This window comes from Bemisia tabaci, chromosome 10 (genome assembly GCF_918797505.1).
Source record: "Bemisia tabaci chromosome 10, PGI_BMITA_v3".
NCBI lineage: Eukaryota > Metazoa > Arthropoda > Insecta > Hemiptera > Aleyrodidae > Bemisia > Bemisia tabaci.
In genome coordinates this window covers 1308623-1330769 of record NC_092802.1, presented here as the reverse complement: position 1 = coordinate 1330769, position 22147 = coordinate 1308623, and the positions used below count along the sequence as shown (strand labels likewise).

At 40.2% G+C, this 22147-nt stretch overlaps 1 protein-coding gene across 3 annotated transcripts in view; it reads right to left on the bottom strand.

The window, feature by feature from the left end:
* Nucleotides 1–22147, bottom strand: part of NaCP60E (Na channel protein 60E) — a 362748-nt gene that overhangs the window by 18733 nt on the left and 321868 nt on the right. For 2 of the 3 annotated variants that reach the window (XM_072305267.1, XM_072305269.1), the window contains exons 2-12: nt 20682–20913; nt 18838–19153; nt 17185–17301; nt 16466–16624; nt 15172–15276; nt 13895–14086; nt 11497–11651; nt 8039–8172; nt 6424–6617; nt 5599–5801; nt 2568–2840 (exon numbers count right to left, since the gene is read on the bottom strand). In XM_072305267.1, the coding sequence (XP_072161368.1) occupies nt 2568–2840; nt 5599–5801; nt 6424–6617; nt 8039–8172; nt 11497–11651; nt 13895–14086; nt 15172–15276; nt 16466–16624; nt 17185–17301; nt 18838–19153; nt 20682–20913 (2080 nt within the window). Of the gene's footprint in view, nt 1–2567; nt 2841–5598; nt 5802–6423; nt 6618–8038; nt 8173–11496; nt 11652–13894; nt 14087–15171; nt 15277–16465; nt 16625–17184; nt 17302–18837; nt 19154–20681; nt 20914–22147 lie in introns of those variants that run through there. The other variant, XM_019053311.2, reaches the window with a different exon arrangement.

The window sequence follows — 22147 nt, the reverse complement described above, 5'->3', positions numbered from 1 at the left end:
ACACAAAGGAGTGATTTCAGGAGAGGTGAGGGGAGGCTCGAGGAAGGGGCAATATGCTGCTACAAGAATTCACGCGACGCTACCGCGCAGGGTTTCAAAATTTCACGAAATCACGCCGATAGCGCTATCTGTCAATTAATAACTGAACTACTTTCTACGACATACTCAGCGCACGCTGTCAAATAGACATGGAAGTTCTTGCCATGAACATTAGTTACGGGTTTCTACAAGTTTATCACAATTGAAATTCTGATTACCTTAGTAATGACAACATTAACCATTTACCTTAGATCCTGCGACGATTTGTAGCGTAAAATTCCGAGCGCTCCCGTGTGGATTTGGACCCGAGCCGCGTTGGTGATAGTCCAGTGCTCTGCCACCGAGCCTCGAGGGTCGGATGGTTGATAAGGCTGAAATCACGCCTCTTATTCTCATGGGTCGCGTTTGTGCAGTAGTGCGCGCAATGGCGCACTCTCTGCTCGGGGTGAAAATCACTCCAGGTAAAAGTGGGGAGTTAACAACTGATTCGCTGCAGCGACATTGTCTCGCTATCGCGGCAATTCACTTTCATGGAGAGTTCCGAACTCCTCGACGGAGTGATTTTCACTGCGCATCTCAGGTCACTCCGCATTTCACTCCGGGTTTCCCGAAAGATTTTTAACAGTGTATGCTAGTTGTTCATTCGTCTTTCCATTCGTAATCACTATAAATCACTAAGTATAAGGCAGCGGAGCCTTTTCGTAACGATGCTATCGTTCAAACACAATAAGTATATCACGCAATGGAATGCTTAATACGTTAAAAATATACAACGGAAGAACACTCGACCTGGGTTGCACAATTCACTTGGACATGGGTCTCGCGGATCGCGCACGCTCTAACTGAGGATCATGGGTATCTGCGTTGCGAGACGGGGACTTACTGCGCATGCGTGAACCAAAATATATACACAACCACTGTGTTTTTACACACGAACAATGAGCATTAACACACAGAGCTGTTAATTTGTGCACAAACTCGTGCACTTTCATATATTTGTAGTGTGTTTCTTTACATCATTTCAGAACTTAATCATACTAGTAGAGTATTTTTTCTCCCAATTGGTTAATTTATTTTAACACACAGAGGTTCTGGTGCCCAACCGTTTTGAGTTTTTTTCTCGAGATTGCCTGTGTTTTATTTCTCTTTGCACCATGATGTTTTAGTCTACGAGTGTGCAAAACAACACCGACGTAAGAATATTTTCTTAGGACCGTAAAAACATTCTCTCTCGTTAATGAAAAGAAACACAGAGTCGTGATATTATTGTGCATCTTTTCTTAAGAGCTCAGAATATGTTGCAAGTGTTGTGTTTTTATTTTGAAAACACAAAGTTCTACGATTTCACTCAGTCAGAAGAGCCCTTGAGTAATTTTTGTAAGCATTTTTTTGTTATTTGTGTTTATTCATCGAGATTGTGCACTTTTTCTCCACCTCGAGTATTTTTACTCCAAGATTTTCAGAAGAAGTACACTGAAATTTCTAAAAACAACTACACAATAATACACAAGTCCATTTTTTTTAACTGTGCAGCGGGCCAATTATTGAAATTGATAGACCAAGAAGACAAAAGAGTTATGAAGGGCTCCTATTGGTCGAAGCGGGCGGTTGCAATGGACAAAGGGAAAGGAGGTCGATAATAGACCCTCTAAATGCAACCCACAAGAGACCCTATAGTTAGTCCATCATTTTCCCCCTCAGTCTTTAACAATTACCCGTTTCAACGAATAGGATCGCTCCATACTCCCTGTGTCTTCTTTATCCGTAGCTTTGTCTATTAGTTTCATAAATCAATCCTCGGATGATTTTGATATTCGCTCTGGATGGGTAGGATAACGGATCAGGGTGTCTATCGGTCCCAAAAGTCCCCAATGTCCCCGATTATCCCCGAAAGCCCCCAATTTTCTTGTTCAGGTCCCCAAAAAATGACAAAAATCGTCCCAAAATCCGGCATTTACAAATCTTCCCGCCAGCCGCGGCGGCGTGGTTTAACCAGGAACAGAAAAACTGAAGTGTTGCTTGGTTTTTCGGATGTTTTCATCGGTTCAACATGACTTTTAAAGTAGTCGTATAAAATACGCCTTTTAACTCTCTAACTAGCTTCCTTCCTCTGAGTATTTCGAGAAAAAAAGTCCCCGAAAATGCCCAATTTTGGTTTTTTTTAACTGGACCCTGTTTGTGTATTAGTTTGAATATAAATCCGCGGAAGATGTTGATCTTTGTCCTGCGGACCGATTATTGAAACTGATAGATAAAGCGATAGACAAAGACGACAAAAGGGATTTGGAGGGATCCTATTGGTGGAAACGGGTTGTTGCAATGGACAAAGGAGGTAGGTAATCGACTAAGTAACGGCAACCCACGAGAAACCCGACAGTTAGTCTATCATTTTCCCTCTTAGTCGATGAGAACCACCCATTTCAACCAATAGAATTGCTTTATACTCCCTATGTCATCTTTGTCTATAGCTTTGTCTATCAGTTTCAATAATCAGCCCGCTGGATGGGGAGGACGAGGGGCGGACTTACTTGGACCACCGGATGTAGAACATCTCGAGATCGTCCTCGACGATGCCGATCTCCTCCTCCTGGTGGGCTTGGTTGAAGTTCTCCAGGATGATGGCGATGTACATGTTGATGACGATCATGTAGTTGATGATGATGAAGCTCGTGAAGTAGGTGATGGCCAACATGGGGTACCCGCAGTTGCCGTTGGGCAGGCCGCCGAAGTCCATCTCGCAGTGCGGCGGCTGCACCATCAGCGACTCCAGCACGTCGTTCCAGCCCGCCGACGTCATCAGCCTGATCAAAAAGCATCATTTCAACGCGAGTTGCCTCACAGGGTTGCCACGGGTAGGGGAAACCGGGAAATGTCAGGGGAAATGACGAAAATGTCAGGGAAAATGTGTTCAGTCACCTTCATTTGCTTTCTAGTGTGCTGGTTACACGCTCAAATTTCCATCAATTTCCGATCAAATGGTGACTGGTGCGCACCATCTACCATCAAATTTCTGCTGCCTGCAAAAATTTGGTGGTAGATGATGGAGCTGTGGGGCTCATCCTTCATCTGATTTCCACACAACCGTGCTTATTTCATGCTTATTTCAATTAACACGCTGTTTTGATTAATTTTACTCATCAATCTAGATAACTCTCGACCGCCATCTTGGTCATCATTTTGATCGGAATTTGACGGAAATTTAAGCGTGTAACCAGGCCATAAAATAGAATTTGGAAGGGTGTTCCCGATATCCCCGAAAATCCCCAATTTTCTTGTTCAGGCCCCCAAAAAATGACCAAAATCATCCCAGACTCCGGCATTCTGCGGAATTCGGCCTCTGCGGAATGCGTGACTGACTCTCGAGTGGCGGATGCGTAGCGCGTGTCTTCTCATTTTCCGCCGAAAGGTCCCGGGGGGGGGGGGGGGGGGCACGGGCGACGCCTAAGGAGTTTTCACTTTCATTTCGTGGGTCTCTTCGAAAACCTAGATACATTTGAGCTAACTCACTGGATAGGGTTGCTTTCATCGCTAATTGTCATCTTATGGAACCAATGCCCGTCGATCGTCAGATTCTGACTCTGTACATTATTTCTTTGCAGGCTTTCAGAAATTAAATTCTGCAACCACGTCAGATAGCTGCGCCGCGCCACAGCCGGTTTCAAGACGAGCCTATACCTAGTGCGTTCATTGTCGAAACGTTGATATCTGATCGGGATCCTAGCTCGGTCTCATTATTTAAAGACATGTAACTCACGGGTTCAATCATGGGTCCGGATATATTCTTTGAATCCTTTTCGTCCGATAAGACCGAATAAAAATTTACTCCGTCATGGAGGACAGATCCAACACTTGTCCTTTGAAGCGCGTTCGTCAGTTGTACGAGATGCGTCGCTGGCATGATTACTTCCATTTATCAGTCTGATATAAATTGACTAAATAAGTAACTCAGTTTCCTTCAACTTTACTCATGAAAATGTTAAAATAGAGAATATATTATCTTTTAGGATCACTTTAGGCCGTCAGACATAGAATTGGGCATAATAGCCGATGCTCGGCCTGTACAATTGGTTCGGTCCACCGTCAGTCGAGAAATATAGACATGAAAATGTACCGTCAAATAATATCAATATATCATCTTACCAAGAGATTATTACAAATACTTTACTCAGATCAATTAGAGACAATGAAAAAGTGACTAACTCATAAACTAAACTTTTTCTCACTAAAAGCTGAGGTTAAATAGTATCAGCTGATACACCTTGAGGACAACATTGTAGCGAGCTCAACTCAGTAGTTCCAACAAGCGCAGCACGAGCAGGGGCCGCAAGCAACTAAAGTTGCTCTATTGTCGCGGTATGGTATCATTTCTAATTGAAGGCGATTTAACCGCACGACTGCTTTCCGGAAAGCGTTGTGTGTCTGGTGCAGGGTGCAGCGAAAAATGTACAGTCGGATTTTGCTGAAATCTTGTGCCCTAATATAAAATGTGTAATGAATAAGCATTTTTTGAAAATCTGAAGAAAAATCTAAGGGAGTGTGTTCGCCAATTCCCCAGAGGTATGACTTTAAAGGAGATCTTTAAATGGAGTTGTACAAAGATTTTGCCATTGAAGTATTGCGTAAGGAAATCCTGAAACTCAAAAACCGATCGATACAATTCCCTGTCTGGTTGCAAGAGACAACCAACATTCATTGGTATCGGTGCTGCTGAAAGAAGCACGAGTGCCTTGAGTTTGGCGCACAGCCTATTCATGAAAAACATTGTCAGGATTGAATACAAGAAGTAATGTCAGCACTCACGCACACTTTGCTTCATTTCTTGTAACGCGTTTCGGATCGCAGAAAGCGTTGTAAAGTAGTTAGGTCCTCTCACTAAATCAGTTTTTTTATAATTTTTTGTAACAAAGATATATGAAATCATCATATTTTTATGAATTACGATTTTTCCTCGACGAGTCTTTTCGTAGTTAAATTCGTACCAAGAAGTATACAACTGTACAACAACAAACTCCTTCAATATTTTTTATCGTATTATCGAGGTATGCATTATAACCATTCGTCAGGAACGTTTCATTTATCAAGGACTTTCAACTGATCGTGAGACACTGATTGCGTTCAACAATTATTCAGAACAGAAGGAGAGGGTGAAGAAAGCAAGAAAAATATTTAAAAATCAAGAAGATGAAATCAATGTTAACCCAGCGGGCTGATATTGAAATCTTTAGACAAAGCGATGGACGCAGAAGACAAAAGGGAAATAAGGCGATTCTATCGGTGGAAGCGGGTGGTTACAATGAACAAAGAGGGTAAGTAATAAACTAACTAACGGCAACCCACGAGAGACCCCAAAGTTAGTCTATCATTTCCTCTCTTAGTTTGTAACAACCACCTGTTTCAACCAATAGGAATGCTCCATGTCACGTATGTTTTCTTTGTCCATCGTTTTGACTACTACGTATGATCGGCCCGCTTGACGGATTAGCTGACTGAAGGAACTAACGACCGCTGGTGAATATAGTATCCTAAAAGTAACGTGAATGTAGTGGAATGTTATATTACCTGAACAGAAGTTGCATACTGCGACCAAACGTGGTAAAATTGACCATGTCGTCCAGCGCTCGTTGTTGTTTGACGTGTCCAAAAAGTGACATGCCTATGATAGCGTATATAAACGTAATTAAACCTAAAAGTGCGCCTATGTTGAAAAGGGCCGGCAGAGACACCACTAAGGCAAATAGTAATTTTCGGATTCCCTTGGCGGCCTGTGAACAGAAAATATTGAGACTACGTTACGTTCACACAGAATGAAAGGTTTAATGCTTGTTTCTTCTGAAAAAGATTAATCGAAAAGTCATTCGCGGCACTCGGACCGCCGGCAGCCATGACAGGTCACGAGAAACGCGAATGAGGTTAATTAAAGAAAAATAGACGACGCGCAGTTACTTTACTTAAATTTGGAAAACAGTCATCCGCGGCACCCGGACAACGTCATAACAACGTCAATGAGACATAAAGAAGTTCATTATAACAAAATCACCCTTTCTGTATTCCGGCTGTTTATCTCATGTAATTATTTTTTTTAAAATAATATTCTATCCTTATTACAAAGATAATTTCTTTTTATTGTTGACTCGACTCAACACATATCAAAACTTCATAAACATGACGTTTGTAACGATTATTGTACTAAAGGCCTTCTTTAATCACATCTATAAGCACATGGGGCTCGTTGTGAGGGGTGGAGCAGTTCAAGGAACGAGCATGCGCGTACTACCTTATTTTTCTACTAGTTTTGTGTCCCATTCTACTCTTTCCTAAAATTACAAATTGGGAGTGTCAAAAGCTTAGGGAGAAATTAGGGTTTGAATGATTTTTCGGACTAACCTTGATGAGGCGCAGTATCCGGCCGATCCTGAAGACTCGGACTACCCTGAGGAGTGTGGGCGAGACGGGGAAATCTATCATGATATCCTCCATCAAGATGCCCAAAATTGAAGCCATTACTAAAAGGAAGTCGAACATGTTCCACGGGACCGTGAAATAATGATGCCGCAGACCCATCATTTTCACTAAGGCCTCTGAAAGCAAAGCAACCACCATGTATTCTTTCCGCTCCCTCATTCTAACTTGTGGAAAATGTGATGCGAGCGGCCAGCCGCTCCTGTAGCTTGTCCTTTTTATGGCATTAATATAAAGTACTTCCATTTTATCTTCGGAAACTACACCAAGAGCAAAGTTCTCTGATTCCTGTGGTATTTATTTATCATTTCGTTCTTTGGTACACAATGACCTGGATACCTGTTCTTTGGTTCTATGAACCCTCCGGCTTAAGTATCACGAGCGCCGAGAGACTTTTCAACATTGTCACCGCCATTTTATTTTATTTTATTTTATTTTGTTTATTTTTACAGAGATATTGTTCAACGAAGCTGTCCAAAAATTTCACTGGATTTTCTTTGTGCTGCCGATAAAATATCGTGACATTTTAAAACATATTCAACCAGAATTTCTCTGTAAAAAAATAAAGTGGAGGCGGAAATATTGTAATGTCACATGGCGCTTGCGATACTTCGACCGGAAGGTGATGATATTGGCGAATTAAGCAGCCAAGATACAAGTCTATCATCCTCAAATTCGAGGCTAATGCAGGAAACAATTGAATTTATGTGAACTTGATGTTGAATTCTTGAGACTTTTAGAGAAGTTTTAATGTCTAGACTTGTAATTATGCCTAGGAATTAAATTAGTTGGTCTAACAATCGCAGTATCGTCAATGGCGTGTTTTATACCTTCAAATATATAACGTGACGGTAAAGTGAAAAGCCCATGGTTTTTAATCAACCGTTTACAGCGATAGTTGAAAGGTGTATTGAAGATATACGAATCACTATAATGTAGAATAATACGATTCACCGTATTTTGTTTAATAAGTACTCAAGATAGACTCCGCACCACTCCAACCATTCTTCAATGGAATCTTGGAGATTCTTTAACTCTTGCATGAGAGGTTAATGCCGTATTTCGTCTCTTTCCTAAATTTTCCCTTAATTTTTCTCATCATAAAGATATAGGATAATACCTGCCAAATAATAACGTATTTTCTGTTAAAGGGTGCCCATATTGCTCGCAAAGAATAAGGACCAAGTTATTTTAGCATTCATATTAAAAATACAACGAATGATATGCTTGTCGATACGAAATCTAAAGATAAGATACTCATTCTTATAGAATTTTCATCCTTGAGTCAATATGTAAATTAAATCGGTTTTTTTTTCCAAGATATTTTTCCGATCTAGTATGACCGTTTTGTCCGTCGTAATATTTTGCCCCGGCATCCTTTCGGGTTTGCCCTATTTCTCGTGTATTGAATCTAATCGAATACGCAGTTTCAGCGGACAACGAGAAATGACCCATTGTCCGTCGCTCTTGGATATCACAATTATTGTTATTATATTATCACTTGAGCATAAACAAAAGCAATAATGACTGCACCACTCACCTAAGCCGAAAACAGTAGTAAAAAAAGCGTTGCTAACTTCCAGTACAAAAAAAATTGCGTGGTCTTGATTGTAATGTTCTATACCCATACTTAACATATTTAAAAAAATTAGTACAAAGATTGCGATTTCAAATCTAGAACATAAAAAAGAGCGGACATCGGTTAACAATTTTGGAAATGCGAAATGAATGTGAGAATATGCGCAAGTGGCAACACACTGTGAATTGAGACACTCTTTGTAGGAACGACGCTTAAAGGAATTTCAAGTTCGAGAAAAAAGTTGATGAAGTGTTCTGAATGGGACAAGCGTCAATTTTCGAACTTTTCAGCGCACCTAAAAGATGTGCCAAGTTCGTGCCGGTAACTGCTCAATTGACTCAGTGGAGTCAGGAGTCAGGGTAAAGTGATGTAATACGTGGGTTATGTTGCACACTTAAGATCTATTTGACGAAGTGCAGTACATCAGGTGTACCCACTCTGCGGCAAATAAATGGAAATGCAAATGCAAATAAATGGTTCTTGAGGTGTAGTTATCGATTGGTGAGCATTCGGATTGTAAAAATTCTTGGAGTTCGCCGAAAGTTGGATAAGTTTTGGAATCCGCGCGATTATCCTCAAAACGTTTTCTGAGACCTAATGATAATTTTCGAATTACTACCGCTGTTAGTAGAATGGAGTAAGAATCCTTTTCAATTTTGAGTGCGGATAATGCATTCGAGTGTTCACAAATTTTGCACAAGAGAGCAGGCAACGCTGTGCTTTGATTGGCGTCAGGTAATTCTAGAAGACTATTGAGGTGATGGTGGATATGTCTCCTATCGTTATTATAGCGCAAGCACAGAGCCTCCCATGCCGCTTTGTAGTTATCGCCAGTCAATTCTAACGTTCCCACTAACTGCCGGGCTTCGCCGTCAAGTTTAGATCCTTTTCATTCTTTTTTGCAGATTTCGTTCCGGCATCGCCTTTTTTGGCTTTGGGCGGTGCAGATTTATCTCTTTTCAGAACAGATTTATTGAAATTTCTCAATATCTGACAAATTGTTAGATTTATTTATACTAGCTTCGAATAAATTGTAAAAAAACCGACCATTCAGTTATTTTGCCCGTAAATTTCGGTAAATCCAGCTTAGGCAACCTTATTTGGGTTTTAACTTTTCCCTCAGTTGCAGCTGGACTAGTTTTTGACTTTTCTTCAGCTTTAGACTTATTTTTGAGGTACAGTATTTGGGCACTAATCACTAAATCTTCAAAAGCATTTTGGGCTGCATCGACGGGGAGCGCCTGTTCCTTTGGAACTTCAGAGTTGTATCTTAAAATTTCTGCTCGGAGATAATCCATTTTAGTCTGCAACTCGTTGATACGTTGAACGACATATTGAAATCGAATCACGGTAGCGGGAGTGATTTCAGCATTCATTCGATCAGCTAGAGCTTGAACTCGAGCGAAAATGTCCTCTCGTTGTATTGAAAGGATTTTCAGCTTGTCATAAGCGTGTTTCTGTTGAGATCCCTTGGGATCGTCATTAGAATTTCCTGTCATCCTGGTTAAGTAATCAAATTGACAGAAAAAATAAACTTACAAAAAAAATGAAGAGTAACCGCCAGTTACTAGTTACAAATTGTGAGACAGTATTTCCTAGCGCTTTAATTCGACTCAACGTTATTAGAGTTAAATTGATCCGGCCCGAGGGACCATGAATCAGAATGGGCCTTTTTTCAAAGGCTCCTTTGGAAATGAATTGCCGGATCAATTTGTTAAGTTGTTAAAGTTCTCTCAGAATAAAGACGGGATAGTAGCAGAGCCCGTATAGAAATGAAACTCTAAATTCATCATAGAGAACGAATGGAGAAAATAATATAATGAAAAGGGTTCTAAAATAAGTAGAAGTGCAGTCTTAGACGGACGTGCGCGCCAAAGAAGAGCAGCTTAGACGGGCGTGTCTCTTAAAGCATGAGGAAAGCAGCCTTAGACAGGCGTGCCTTTTAAAGCATAAAGAAAGCAGCCGTAAACGGGCGTGCCTCTTGAAGAAGCCTTAGACGGGCGTGCTAGCTGTGAGTGCTTTGAACGAGAAATAGCAACTGAACTGAAAGTATGGCTCCTGCCGCGGTATTTATAAGGGTGGTTACAAAATCATGAAGGGTGGCGTGATGTGATTACATAATCGGTGATAACTGTCCTGGCAGTCATGCAACTGGTTATACAACCGCTTATCCTGCCCCAGCCTGATTATGCAACCATTTAGTGAAAAAATAAAATGTTTAAATCCTTGGCGTGTCGAATGCCAGAAAAACAAATAAACTAGAAATTTAAAAGAAAATACGAATCTCTTAATTTGCATGTCCAGCTTGGGCGAAATAAACACAAAATTGACTCTTGTCCCATTCATGTTCAAAAGCGTATATTTTTTGAACCACTGCTCCAATTTTAAAAATCTAAAGCTTTTTAAGGAGAACAAACTATCGCTAGCCATCGTGCAAAACTTCACAGGGCTGGTGCATGAGAAACGGACTCGCGGCAGTGGAATGTCGCTTAATTTATACGGCATTTCTCAGAGAACGATTAATTCTCGCACTTACATTCTGACTAAAATGAAATATCTGGAACCGGTTGAAGGGGAAAGAAGAGAAATTCAAATAGGTTTTAGTTTACATTATATTTGTTGGAAAAAATACAAAAAAAAATAATCCCTGTCTAGATCCTGTCGAGGCAATTTTTGTTGCAATTGTTTTCGATAATTATCAGGCACATCTGCTTCTAGGCTTGACTGCCGGGGCGCGCCAAAGCGTGCAAAGTCTGTTTTCCATCACAGTTGTTTGCAGCTTTTGCGACCCAATATTTTCAATCACATTTAGTGTCTCAACTTAAATTAAAATGTTTGTACCAACATTGGGGCCAACCTTATTTTAGGATAATGGCAATTAGTTCGGGTACATCGACATGCGTTGCAATCAGTTACGTAAAGGTTTCCCTTTATTGATTTTTTCTTTCCGGTATTGTAGTAACAGATAAAGACCGTATTTTTTAGGAAAGTTATGCATGCTATTTTTTGAAATTTGAAGATATTTTAGATGAAATTACTAACAAAACTGTACATTATGAAGAAAAATAAGAACAATTTTCCAGGTAAATTCGTTTTTTTAAATGAAATACGGCAACGTCTGAGGGCTCACACAGCAATCTTCTTTAGCATGGCAAAATGGTTTTCAGTTCAAATGTTCAACTTTTTGTTCTTTATAGCCCAAAAGTTACGAGGGCCTTAGAAGTCCTTTCAATCTCGCAGTTCAGGAAGTTCCGATACTTGTACAAAAACTAGAAACTGAATATAAACTTGTATTGGTGTGGGTATCAGACCTTACGAAAGGCACTGCGCTGGCAAATTTTTGTTACGGACTGGGAGAACCTTAAACGAGTTTAAAAGTGAAAGCATGCAGTACAAAGATCCATAAAAAAACACCTTACCTCCTAGAATTCGAAAGATCATAAAACATGGCGAGGAATTGATTTAACGGCCTTTTTATGACCTTCTGGGGTTTTTTACGACCTAGTTTCTTCATAGCAGTATAATAATGCTTCTGACTTTCCGTTAGAAACATCTCCAGCACTCCTCCTTCATACTGCAACAAATTCCGAAGAAACAATCAACCTAATTGCTAGGACTGCCAGGTCCTTTCAAAGAATCACATAGATCTATAATTCCATGTTCGCGAAGGGGTTGTTTGAAGTGGATTCATAGAACAAGTACTGTTCATTAATATCTTCAACAAGGTAGTTTTGCATTGAATATCATAAGTATACTAATAATGAGAACGTAATATGGGATGCAATTATACAGCCTTTGCTGTAGCCCCAGGTGGTATCTACCTATGCTGAAGGCGCTTTTGCGGTTTTCCTTCTCCGCGTACAGCTCTCATTGTGTTATTTTCTACATTTTTAGCGTATTGATTGTCAACATCGGTACGATTGAGTAGTGTTGATCGGAAGCGGAATTGTGCCTCATCATTGGCGGATCAAACAATTCGACAACATTGTTTTTCTCCATTCAAACCCATGGAAATATATCAATTCTTGGAGGGGCCAGGTGTTCCGACAAGAATCGATTTTTTAATATAGCTTTAAATGGAGGAGATCCGATGTTGCCAAACTACTGGATCCGCCTCTGGCGCCTTTAGCTAATACATACAACTCGTTTATCTGTATTTTGTTCGGGTGAAACGGATCCACTACTGAGTAATTAACAATCAGTGTTCGCAGGAATCATTCGAAATTTCACTGTTTTCTCCTCAGGGTTAAATTAAAAACAAGCGGGAAAGTTCTAATACTGTCGTATTAGAAAAGCGCTCAGGTGTTAGTCAATGTATTTAGTGCAGAAAGGAAGTATAAACTCCGTCGACTTGGCTGGGAAATGGAAATAAAACATCAGCTGATAGCAAACAAAGGTTACCAAGGAAACCGTAAACGCGTATTTTTGTTTCCCGAAAATGAGCTCACCGTTGAGCTCATCAGGCGCGTTTTTTTTAGGCTTCATTTGAGTTCAACGATCAATTTCGATAAGAATTACTCTACCGCTAAGAAATTTTCTTATAGACAAAGGATCGAAACTACCTGCGCATTACGTTAAAAGCATAAAATACAGTTTTCACAGCTTTATTTATTTTAAAAATGGACCCCCCCCCCCCCCCCAAAAGCCTACACATCGATGAGCTGGTGCGCCATTTAAACGCATTAGCACTAGTATACTAGTACTTAGAGGCAAGTCGAAATCAAAAAGCGCTGCCTATCGGCTGAGCGCTTAAAAGCAGTAAAAAATCTATTTCGCCGTGGACGTCAGCAGTCTTGTTCCTGAACGTCTTACAGCGGAAATAAGTGGCTTAACGGGAGCCGCACTAATCTTATCCTAGTCTTGGGTGCAGTAAAACTCTTTGTTAATCCCTCACGGATTCACGTCTTGAGTCTCGAATCCTTTTAATCCCGACAAACCTGGTGGCTAGGCTTTATTAGTCTCGCTGAGCTGCTCTTTGGTTAATTCATGATGTTTTCACGTGCTTTAAGCACCGTCGTTGTCCTAATCGCATTTGTAATGATTTTTCGAAGGTTGAAACCGGTCGACAAACGATTTAAAAATGAAATTTCGAATTGATTACCAGTTTCATTAATTTATCTGATGGGCCACTTAACAAGGCGGAATTTGAGCATGTCTCACAAGTTTTTTCCTCAAGATTCCACAATAAACGTTGAGTACGACAGCCTGACTATAACTAGTGACTTTGTGACACAAGTTTTGACCACTTAAATCGATAGCCTTACACGCGCTGACACGGAAAATCTTTGTCTGCCACGTTATAGTGTGTGCCAACACGTAGCTGACAACCAATTTTAGTGTCAGTGCAGATTTAAGCTGTCAAAACATGTGCCACGAGTTGTGACCAAATGCCATCAGGCTCTCGGACTAACATTTTCAGTAAAGCTGACCATGAATTAGAAATGATCGTAAAATCCATCAAGTTGTGGCAAGGCCCAGCCACAACTAGCCCCAAATTATTTATTTCTTTAAGCATATTATCTTCTATCATAGGGCTACATTGAGGTCATCCTTGTGTAATGCAGTTCTCCAAATGTCTTTACTTTTTATATCATCACCACTTGTTTGACAAATGTTTGAAATCTTGTAATGTATCATGCACGGAGAAAAATCTATGGCTTTATAAACCAAAAAGAGGTTCATCAAAGAACACCACTAATAGTCGTAAATGATTCTCGGTCCGTAAATCATACTAAGGTATATGTGTTATTATTATTTTACGACCCAAAAGTTTTTCTCAGTGCAAGGAGTTTCCAATTGAATGAAGAAAACGATTACCTTTTTTTTGAGCATATTGAAGTTGTCGATGATAACTCCAATGAACAAATTGAGCGTAAAAAATGAACCACAAACAATAAAAATAACAAAATAAATGTAGGCATAGAGGTTCGCTTCGAAATGAGGCTGGAGGTCGACCCCGCGCACGTCCACCGCATCGGCCATCACCTCCATCCAACCCTCGAAGGTTGCCTATCGCAAAGAAAAGGATAAACGTTAACATTTTAGTCGTCGACAATTCCATTGATATTACAGAGCATAGTCCTATCTCGTGGCTTACTCCAAGCCAACAATTATTTTGCCAGCAGCTGCCTCAGTACTAACACGGTATTGCTCTGATATAATTATTCTATAGTGCTAGGTAACAACGCCCTAAGTGCATTCGAGAATTGCAAAATTTCCTCCAATTAAGTGTCTATTCTGAGGAGGGTCATGAATGTTTTTTCTTGAAATTTTCAGAAAATTTTCAGGATAACAGATCTAATTACGAATACTATTTTCTGAAAATTAATGGTAATCTTTCAGAAAATCTTCAGATAACGGATCTAAATACGAATTCTGAAAAATGAGAGGAAACATATTTACAGATGTTCCTGAAAAAGCGTATTTTTACAGAGGAAAGTTAGCAACGTCAGATGGCTTATACGGCGTTTTTACTTAGCAAGGTATTATTACTGGGTGAGAAGACATGCACAGGCGTTACGTTACAAGAACGCGCCTTTGATATTAAACCTGTGAAATGTGAAAAGAAGCGATACATTTTTCCGAGGCAACGCGTTTCAAATTTTCAATCGACATCGGTCCATTCAAAGCCGGAAATAGCAAGCTCATTTAAGTCACCACCGAACCTTAGAAGGGTCGCAGTGCGAACTGCAAAATCAATTCCACCTTGCTTCGCCTAGAGAAACTGATCCGTTGACTATGAAGCTTTTTTTCGCTGAGAAGACCTAAACTGAATTTAAAAAACTTCATCAGCTCGATATTTTTATGAATAACTCTTTTTCTTAAAGACGTTTTTTTCATACACACATAAGTTTATCATCAGCGAGACTCTATTTTGGAGTTAGCGGCGCATTTTATCTGAATTAAAATAGAACTTCCTCCGCCCGGAAAATTGTCTTTGAATTTGAGTCATTTTCCCTTACATAAAATGTTCCCTATACCCTTTTTGCAATAGAGAAAATTTTGTGGATTATGCCCATCCATGAGCACAAGGTCAATTAGTAGATTTGCAACGATACCTAATAAAATGAATCTAAACATGGACCAATACTTACCACTTGAAATAATGCAAGGTAGGCGTTCCCAACATTATCAAAATTAATTTTTGAATTTATCCACGTATAATTGAGCGACATACATTCCCTGAAATCGTTAACAACCTGAAATGATACAAAATACACAATGTAGCAGAGCCGCTGTGAGAACACAACGGAAAAATATCGATCATTTTTTAACATCATAAGTGCAATGTATGCGGCGAAGCGCTGATAATATAATCACAAGAGACAATCGTTTCGGAAATTATTTTGGGTTTCAACTCATTAAACGTCGCAGATATGCCGTGTTGCAATGAATTCTAAACCCATTTAAATCTCGACCAACGTGTTTTCAGGGATGCAATCGAATATTAAATGTGATTGACAAGGTTTGATGATAGTGTGATGTTCTTGAAAAAGGCTATGTAGTCCATGCAGGACTGCTAAATAGCACATCTGGTTGTGTGCCCTGATATTTCACCTGCTGTGTCCCTCCAAGCAGGAATGAATGTCCTCTTTAGTACATCTTTAAAACTAAATGCTTACGAATACACAATTTTCTTTCAACAAAAATCAGTTGAAGAAATTTTTGAAGTTGAATTTGAAGAAGAAGAAATTATGACTATGGATTCTATTTGTTCATCAACATTTAGACGGCGAGTACTTAAAAAATGTTCATCGATGGAAGTACCATGTTTCACGAACAACGGAGTGTCCTTAAGGTAATGCAGTGCATCTGCAACCGCAGATGGACGAATCGTCTCATACATGGAATAATAGCCAGGGTCTACCTGCCTTTTATACCTTAAGTTTCAATACGGTTGCCATGTTATCGAATTTTTGAGGGAAAAACGGTCACCATGTCATCGACCTACACATCCTACCTTTACAATACTACATTTTAGTCCTAGCCACGGATTAATGTATGTGCGCGGTTTCAACGGGATAATTTCCATAAAATTAATGTGCGAAGAACACATGCGTTCCTCCGAGTTTCAAAACTAGACATACCGGAATATCTGGAACTTTCAAGCCATTGACCATTTTCATCTTTTTACCATATTACGTGGAGATATCATGATCAGTTTCACTCATATTTCGAGTTTTCTCGGTCATAATGGTCTATCAATTGGTTCGATTATGCAAAGAATGAGAAAAGAACCCAATTCTACTCGGCTAAAGCGACACTTCTGTCTTTTACTGTGAGACTTGAGTAGTTGTTTTCCCTTCTTCAGCCATAACTTTAAAACTTAAATTGAAATCCACATTACGTTAATTGATAAGTAATATTTGATAAGTGAATGATACTTACTGTAATTGGCAGTAATTCGCCCTCTTCGTCTACACATTTAAAAAATTTGCCTCCAAAAAATTGGACGCCCATAATAGAAAATATTAACCAAAAAACCAAACAAACTAAGAGCACGTTGAAAATTGATGGGATGGCATACATAAGCGCATTTACAACAATCTGAAAATAGAAGAAGTACAAGGAATTAACGATTCTGCGCGTTACTGATAAACATGGGTGTTTTTTCTAATGCTTTTGAGTTACTGTTTTTTTTTCTGGAACCCAATGTTTTTCGATAAGTTGTTTCTTCCTCGAAAGGAGCTGTTTTGAAATTAGCCCCTTTCAAAATTATTTTACGATTGTATATGAGTCATTCCTTGCAGGAATGGTCTATGATCTTTTAGTGCTTCTCACATAATGCCTTTTCAGTTCATCATTCGTAGCTGACTATTTTTAAAGTCCTTCTGTAATTTTCCCCTGCACTGGAAAAAAAAAAAACACATTGAATCTAGAGTCCAGACTCTTTAAAAACGTCGACAAGAAAGAAAAACTCTTGATTCAATCAGATTTAAGCTTAAATCAAGAACCAGCAACCAAGCGGATTTCCTTTTGATTAACCTCGAAGATATGTTTTTTCCTCGTTTTAAAATTAAAAGTTTTGACAGACAAAATTGTGTAATCAGACGGGACTTAACCTTTACATTATTACATTTTGTATTTAAAGGCAGACTTTAACTTACCCGCATACCCTGCCACCTGGAAATAGCTCGTAAAGGCCGCAAAGCTCGTAAAGTTCTTAAAGATCGAAGAACCTTTAAGTTTTCATTTTCTTCTATTAATAAGCTAAAAATTGAAACCTGAAATCAAACAACATTTTTAGATTAGGCCTCTATTTTGCCGCGGGAACTTGAAGTTAATGGAACTTGAAACTATTCGAATCCATGTGTGTCATTATTAACGCTTCTCCCTGTCATCATCTGCCTCTCACTCTGGATTCTGGGGCGGCAAATTTTAAATTATCCAATGTTAAAGTGGTCTTTCTAACATTCACCGGTCAACTCAAAGAAATGTCAACGCGATCAAAGTTTTTCAACAAGTTTCGAATATGTGAAGCTGTGTGCTGTTCATGCTGTGTGCCATTTCTTTAAAGTGTAAAGAATCATTTGTTGGATTTTTTTTCGAGAAAGTCGCGTTGAATTTATGTTTCCTAGAAAATATACGTCGCGTTTGAGCTAATTCTGCAAAGATGTCAATCGGAGTTACCTCGCATGAGAAGGCTAAGAAATACCTGGAGCGGAAGATATGGATGTCTTTTGCTGTTTTCTATCAGTTGTTTTTTTTTTTGTGTGTGAGTGTGCATGTGTTTTTTTTTTTTTTTTTTTTTTACCTTACAGCGCCCAATTTTCTCAGAAAGTAAGTCTTATTTGTGGGGGCAACGGGAAAGGTGCATTTGTAAAGAGATATGCCGCGCTTAACTCGATGCCACTCCGTTATTTCATTTACGAGGCAGATGTCGATGAATTGACTTTAGTCTTTTTAACGTTCTCGCGGAAAAATACTCGTGATGCGACTTTTCGGGTTCTTGCGCGTTGACTCAATCTAGTATGCGCACTACATCTCACACAAGCAAGTGTCCGCGACACCAATACAGGTTTTTTAAGTCAAAGAGGCGTTGTTTTCCCATGTTAGTTTAGTTTAAAAAACGTTAGCAAAACAACGTCTCTTTAATTAAAAAAACTGACTTTAAGTTAAATTCGCACGGATTTAACTTTAAAAAAAAAAAACAAAAAACAAATTGTATTGCCTAGAAACGACGCTTAAGTGAAAATAATATCTCAAGAATATTTTTTTTTTTCAAAAGTGAATGGAGGTGCAGTACTGAACGTAGTGCATGTAAATGCATCGGACCAAGCCCGCTCTACTCTCAGACCTCGTCTAATGGCCGTATTTACCTCGGTCCTTTTAAAATGTTCAGGAGTACTGCATTGCTAAGGAAGAACGCCTTCAAGTGTAGCCAAATTTCTTCAGATAAAATACGAATTTTCACAGAAACTGTCAGATATTCGTCCTCCAATTTTCATACACTTTTTTACACACTCACTAGGCTAAAACATTTCAAAATGTCTAACGGGAAACTACGCATAGCTTTCCTCAAAAATTCATGTTTTATTCGGGAAAATTTGGCAACTCCCGAATGTATGTATGTATGTATGTATGTAAGGGTGTATGTATGTATGTATGTATAAGCCGCTTTTACGGCGCGCTAGGGCGCTTTGCGACGCCTACTCTCTACAGGAATCTGTCATGGTAGAGATCCTCTAGAAGCTGACTCCCGAATGTACATAGGGCATTTATCCGGTGGCAAGGGAGAGTAGAAATGGTGGATTACTCACAAAAACAATGATAAAATCTAGGACCGTCCAGAAGGAGGTGAAGTACTTGTGAAAGCCCATGGCGAGCCACTTGAGGACCATCTCGACGCCGAAGAGGAAGCAGAACCCGACGTTGGTCCAGTAGAGGACCGCCTTGAGGGTCTTGTTCTCGTCCAGGTAGATGTCCTCGAAGCAGAGCGTCACCGAGGAGGCGAAGATGAGCACCAGGATGAACCACTCGAACACGCTCGTGTCCACCACGCGCAGCACCCGCGTCCGCACCCCCGTCCACCGGGGCCCGAACCACCGGTCCACGCACTCCTTCGTGCACGGACCCCTGAGCCACAAAACAAGATCCCGGTTGAAAACATGTGCGCCGTTTACTGAAAATACCCTCAATGAAAATCGGGGAGAAAAGCGTCCAGAAAAACTGCCACGCAATATTCTCCCTTCTCGAGAGAATCTTCAATGAATTTAGTGATACGGTGTAATTATTGGTCCTCCGTGGAAGGTTAGCTCGAAAGCCGAATTGAACATCGATTATCAAATTTTGTTTGGATACTATTTCATTCAGCCTTTTACCATACAGAGTTATTCAAAAGTCACGCACCACTGACCATAACTTCAGTTCTAATTACACCTCCTTGATCAAGTTAGCTTTCCCCCATAGTAAACCCTGGTAAAAATTGGCGATAACAGCTGCGTTTCAAAATACCGTAGAAATTCTTATGGCCGACTAAAGAAGGCTACAGAAAATCATATAGCTGGCTGTAGAATGCGGAGAAAATCATACGGCCGGGCCGTACGAAGCGATAAAAAATTATGCAGCCGGACTATAGTTCCTACCGCCGGGCTTTGCACTTTATCGCCTGGCTGTTCCTTTTTTGCCATCGATTATAAAAGGTTATAAGAAATTGTGTAGAAATTCGTGTGCTTTGGAAATCTTTGAGTTTGATATACGGCACCACCTTAATATTTACAAAACACACTTTATGTTTTCCTTTAATACATATTTTTTTGATAGGGCCGTGACCCTGTTTGTCTAGCCTCTAAAACAGTAATATGATGCCGATGAGAGAGATCACTTAATTCTCCGGGGATGAAAGGCAGCTCTGTGCCCATCTCTTGGGCGGTCGTCCGGGTTGCCTTTGGCTATGAGGTCGTCCTACCATACAAATCTTGGCAAGCCTTTCCCCGTCCATCCTCTCAACATGTTCCGACCACATTTTCCGGCGCATTATTTTTTTCATCAATTAAAATGAGAATAATCCATTCAGGATGTGCAAACTTTTCAAACTCATGAGTTGAACAACGCTGACTCCGCCCGATTAAAAATTAGAGCCTAACACAAAGCGGAGCGGCGACGCACTGGCGCCTACAAACCTAACAGGGATACTTCACGCATTGCGCAACGCGTGAAGTATCCCTGTTAGGTTTGTAGGCGCCAATGCGCGTTTCGCGCTGGCTGCCCGCCTGGCGTGCCACGGCGCTTGAGGCAACTATTTCACACTAGAGTTATTGCACAGTATCATACGAAACTGAAGGCGTTCTAATATATCAGGAATGGCAGGCATCCATCAAAAGTACGGAGCTCGATCCTCGCGGTGAAGAACCTAACCCAGAAACGCCTCATAGTTGTTATTATTCATCTGTACAGGTCCAGTTACACAATCAAATTGAGCCATCAAATTGGGCCTCTCATTGGTCGCATTCTGAATGCGACCAATGAGAAGCCCAATTTGATGGCTCAATTTGATCGTGTAACTGGACCTTAGGTGTAAAATGCACAGAAAAAATGAAGTCGGCAGAAGCGATATTTCACGTCTTCCACGTTTACGTTTAAGGTGTGGAAATATTCGGCTGACCTCTGATAGCAGTGCATGGGGAAGCAGTCTTGAGGCGTTCTGTTCTTGGCGTTGCGGCCGAAGCCCGGGAAGGAGCCCATGCCGTCGATGTAGCGGCCCTTGGAGTCCCGGCGCCCGCCCACCGTCAGCTCGTCCACGTACGACACCAGAGTGAGCCACGGCTTCTTCGGCGTCGGGATCCGCTCCGCCTTCTCCTCCTTGAGCGGTTTCGCCTCTTCCTCCGGAGATCCCACTGGGAAAACACAATCACAGATTCAATCGATTCGGTCTTATGAAAAACCAAGGGAAAAATAGAGCAAGGCTGAAAAGGGGAAAAAAACCACATTGGATCTAGAGTCCAGACTCTTAAAAACATCGTCAAAAAAAAGTACTCTTGATTCAATCAGAATCTAGCTTAAATCAAGAACCAAGCCTCTTAATTTAAGCGGATTTCGTTTTGATTCAAGCAAAAATCCGATTGAATCATGAGTATTTTTTCTTGTCAACGTTTTCAAGAGTCTGGACTCAAGATCCAATGTGTTTTTTTTTTTCCAGTGTGAGAAATAGCCCTCATCCCAATTAATTTTTTCTAAGATGTTAGGAGCCTGTATGTGTGGCTACTTCTTCGTTTGTGCGTTTGGTTCCTCACAAAGAAAAATCATCTTGTTTGTTGCACAATTTCATCGTTTTTTAGAAAATGAATGTAATTGTAGCGAGCCAAAAATGAACACTGCCACAATTGCCTCAATCGAACGTAGTTTGGACTCTAGATCCAATATGTTTTTTTTATTTCCAGTGTGCAACTCCAATAACCCGAGACGCTTCCACTCTTGACTGAGTCATTTTCAGTCGGAAAGTACATTAAATATTAAGAAAAATCGAAGAAAAAACTCGAGCCCTGTATGACCTCCATGTTCTTTCCTTAAAATGTTTTACTTTTTAATTATTTTCCGAAAATGACTCAGTTTCGAGTCCAAACGTGTTGGATTTTTAATGTTGTACTTTCAGTCTTGTTTCCGGTTATCAATGTTGTTTTGTTCATTCAACGATGGCTTGTTTTCCTTTTTCTTTAGTACGTCAAGAATCTAAAGACACACTGAAAAAAAAACACATTGAATGTAGAGTCCAGACTCTTGAACACATTGACAAGAAAAAGGACTCTTGATTCAATCAAATTTGATTGAAGCAAGAGTCTTTTTTTATTGTCGATCTTTTTATGAGTCTGGACTCTAGATACAATATGCTTTTTTTTCCAGTGTATGCGTTCAACATAAGGCTTTTTTGTCCGTAGACATCAGAGGGTATCTGCACATCCATGCCCCCGGCTTGTCAAATCCAGGTTAAGGTTGAGTAGCATCTGTTTTCGCAGAGCCACTCTTCCGTTCCGTGAAAATCTGACAGTAATACCCCGATTCGAACCCGGCACCTGTTGACCTGGAGTCAGTCGCGCTGATCTTTAAGCCAACGTGGCCAGCTTCCCCTCTATT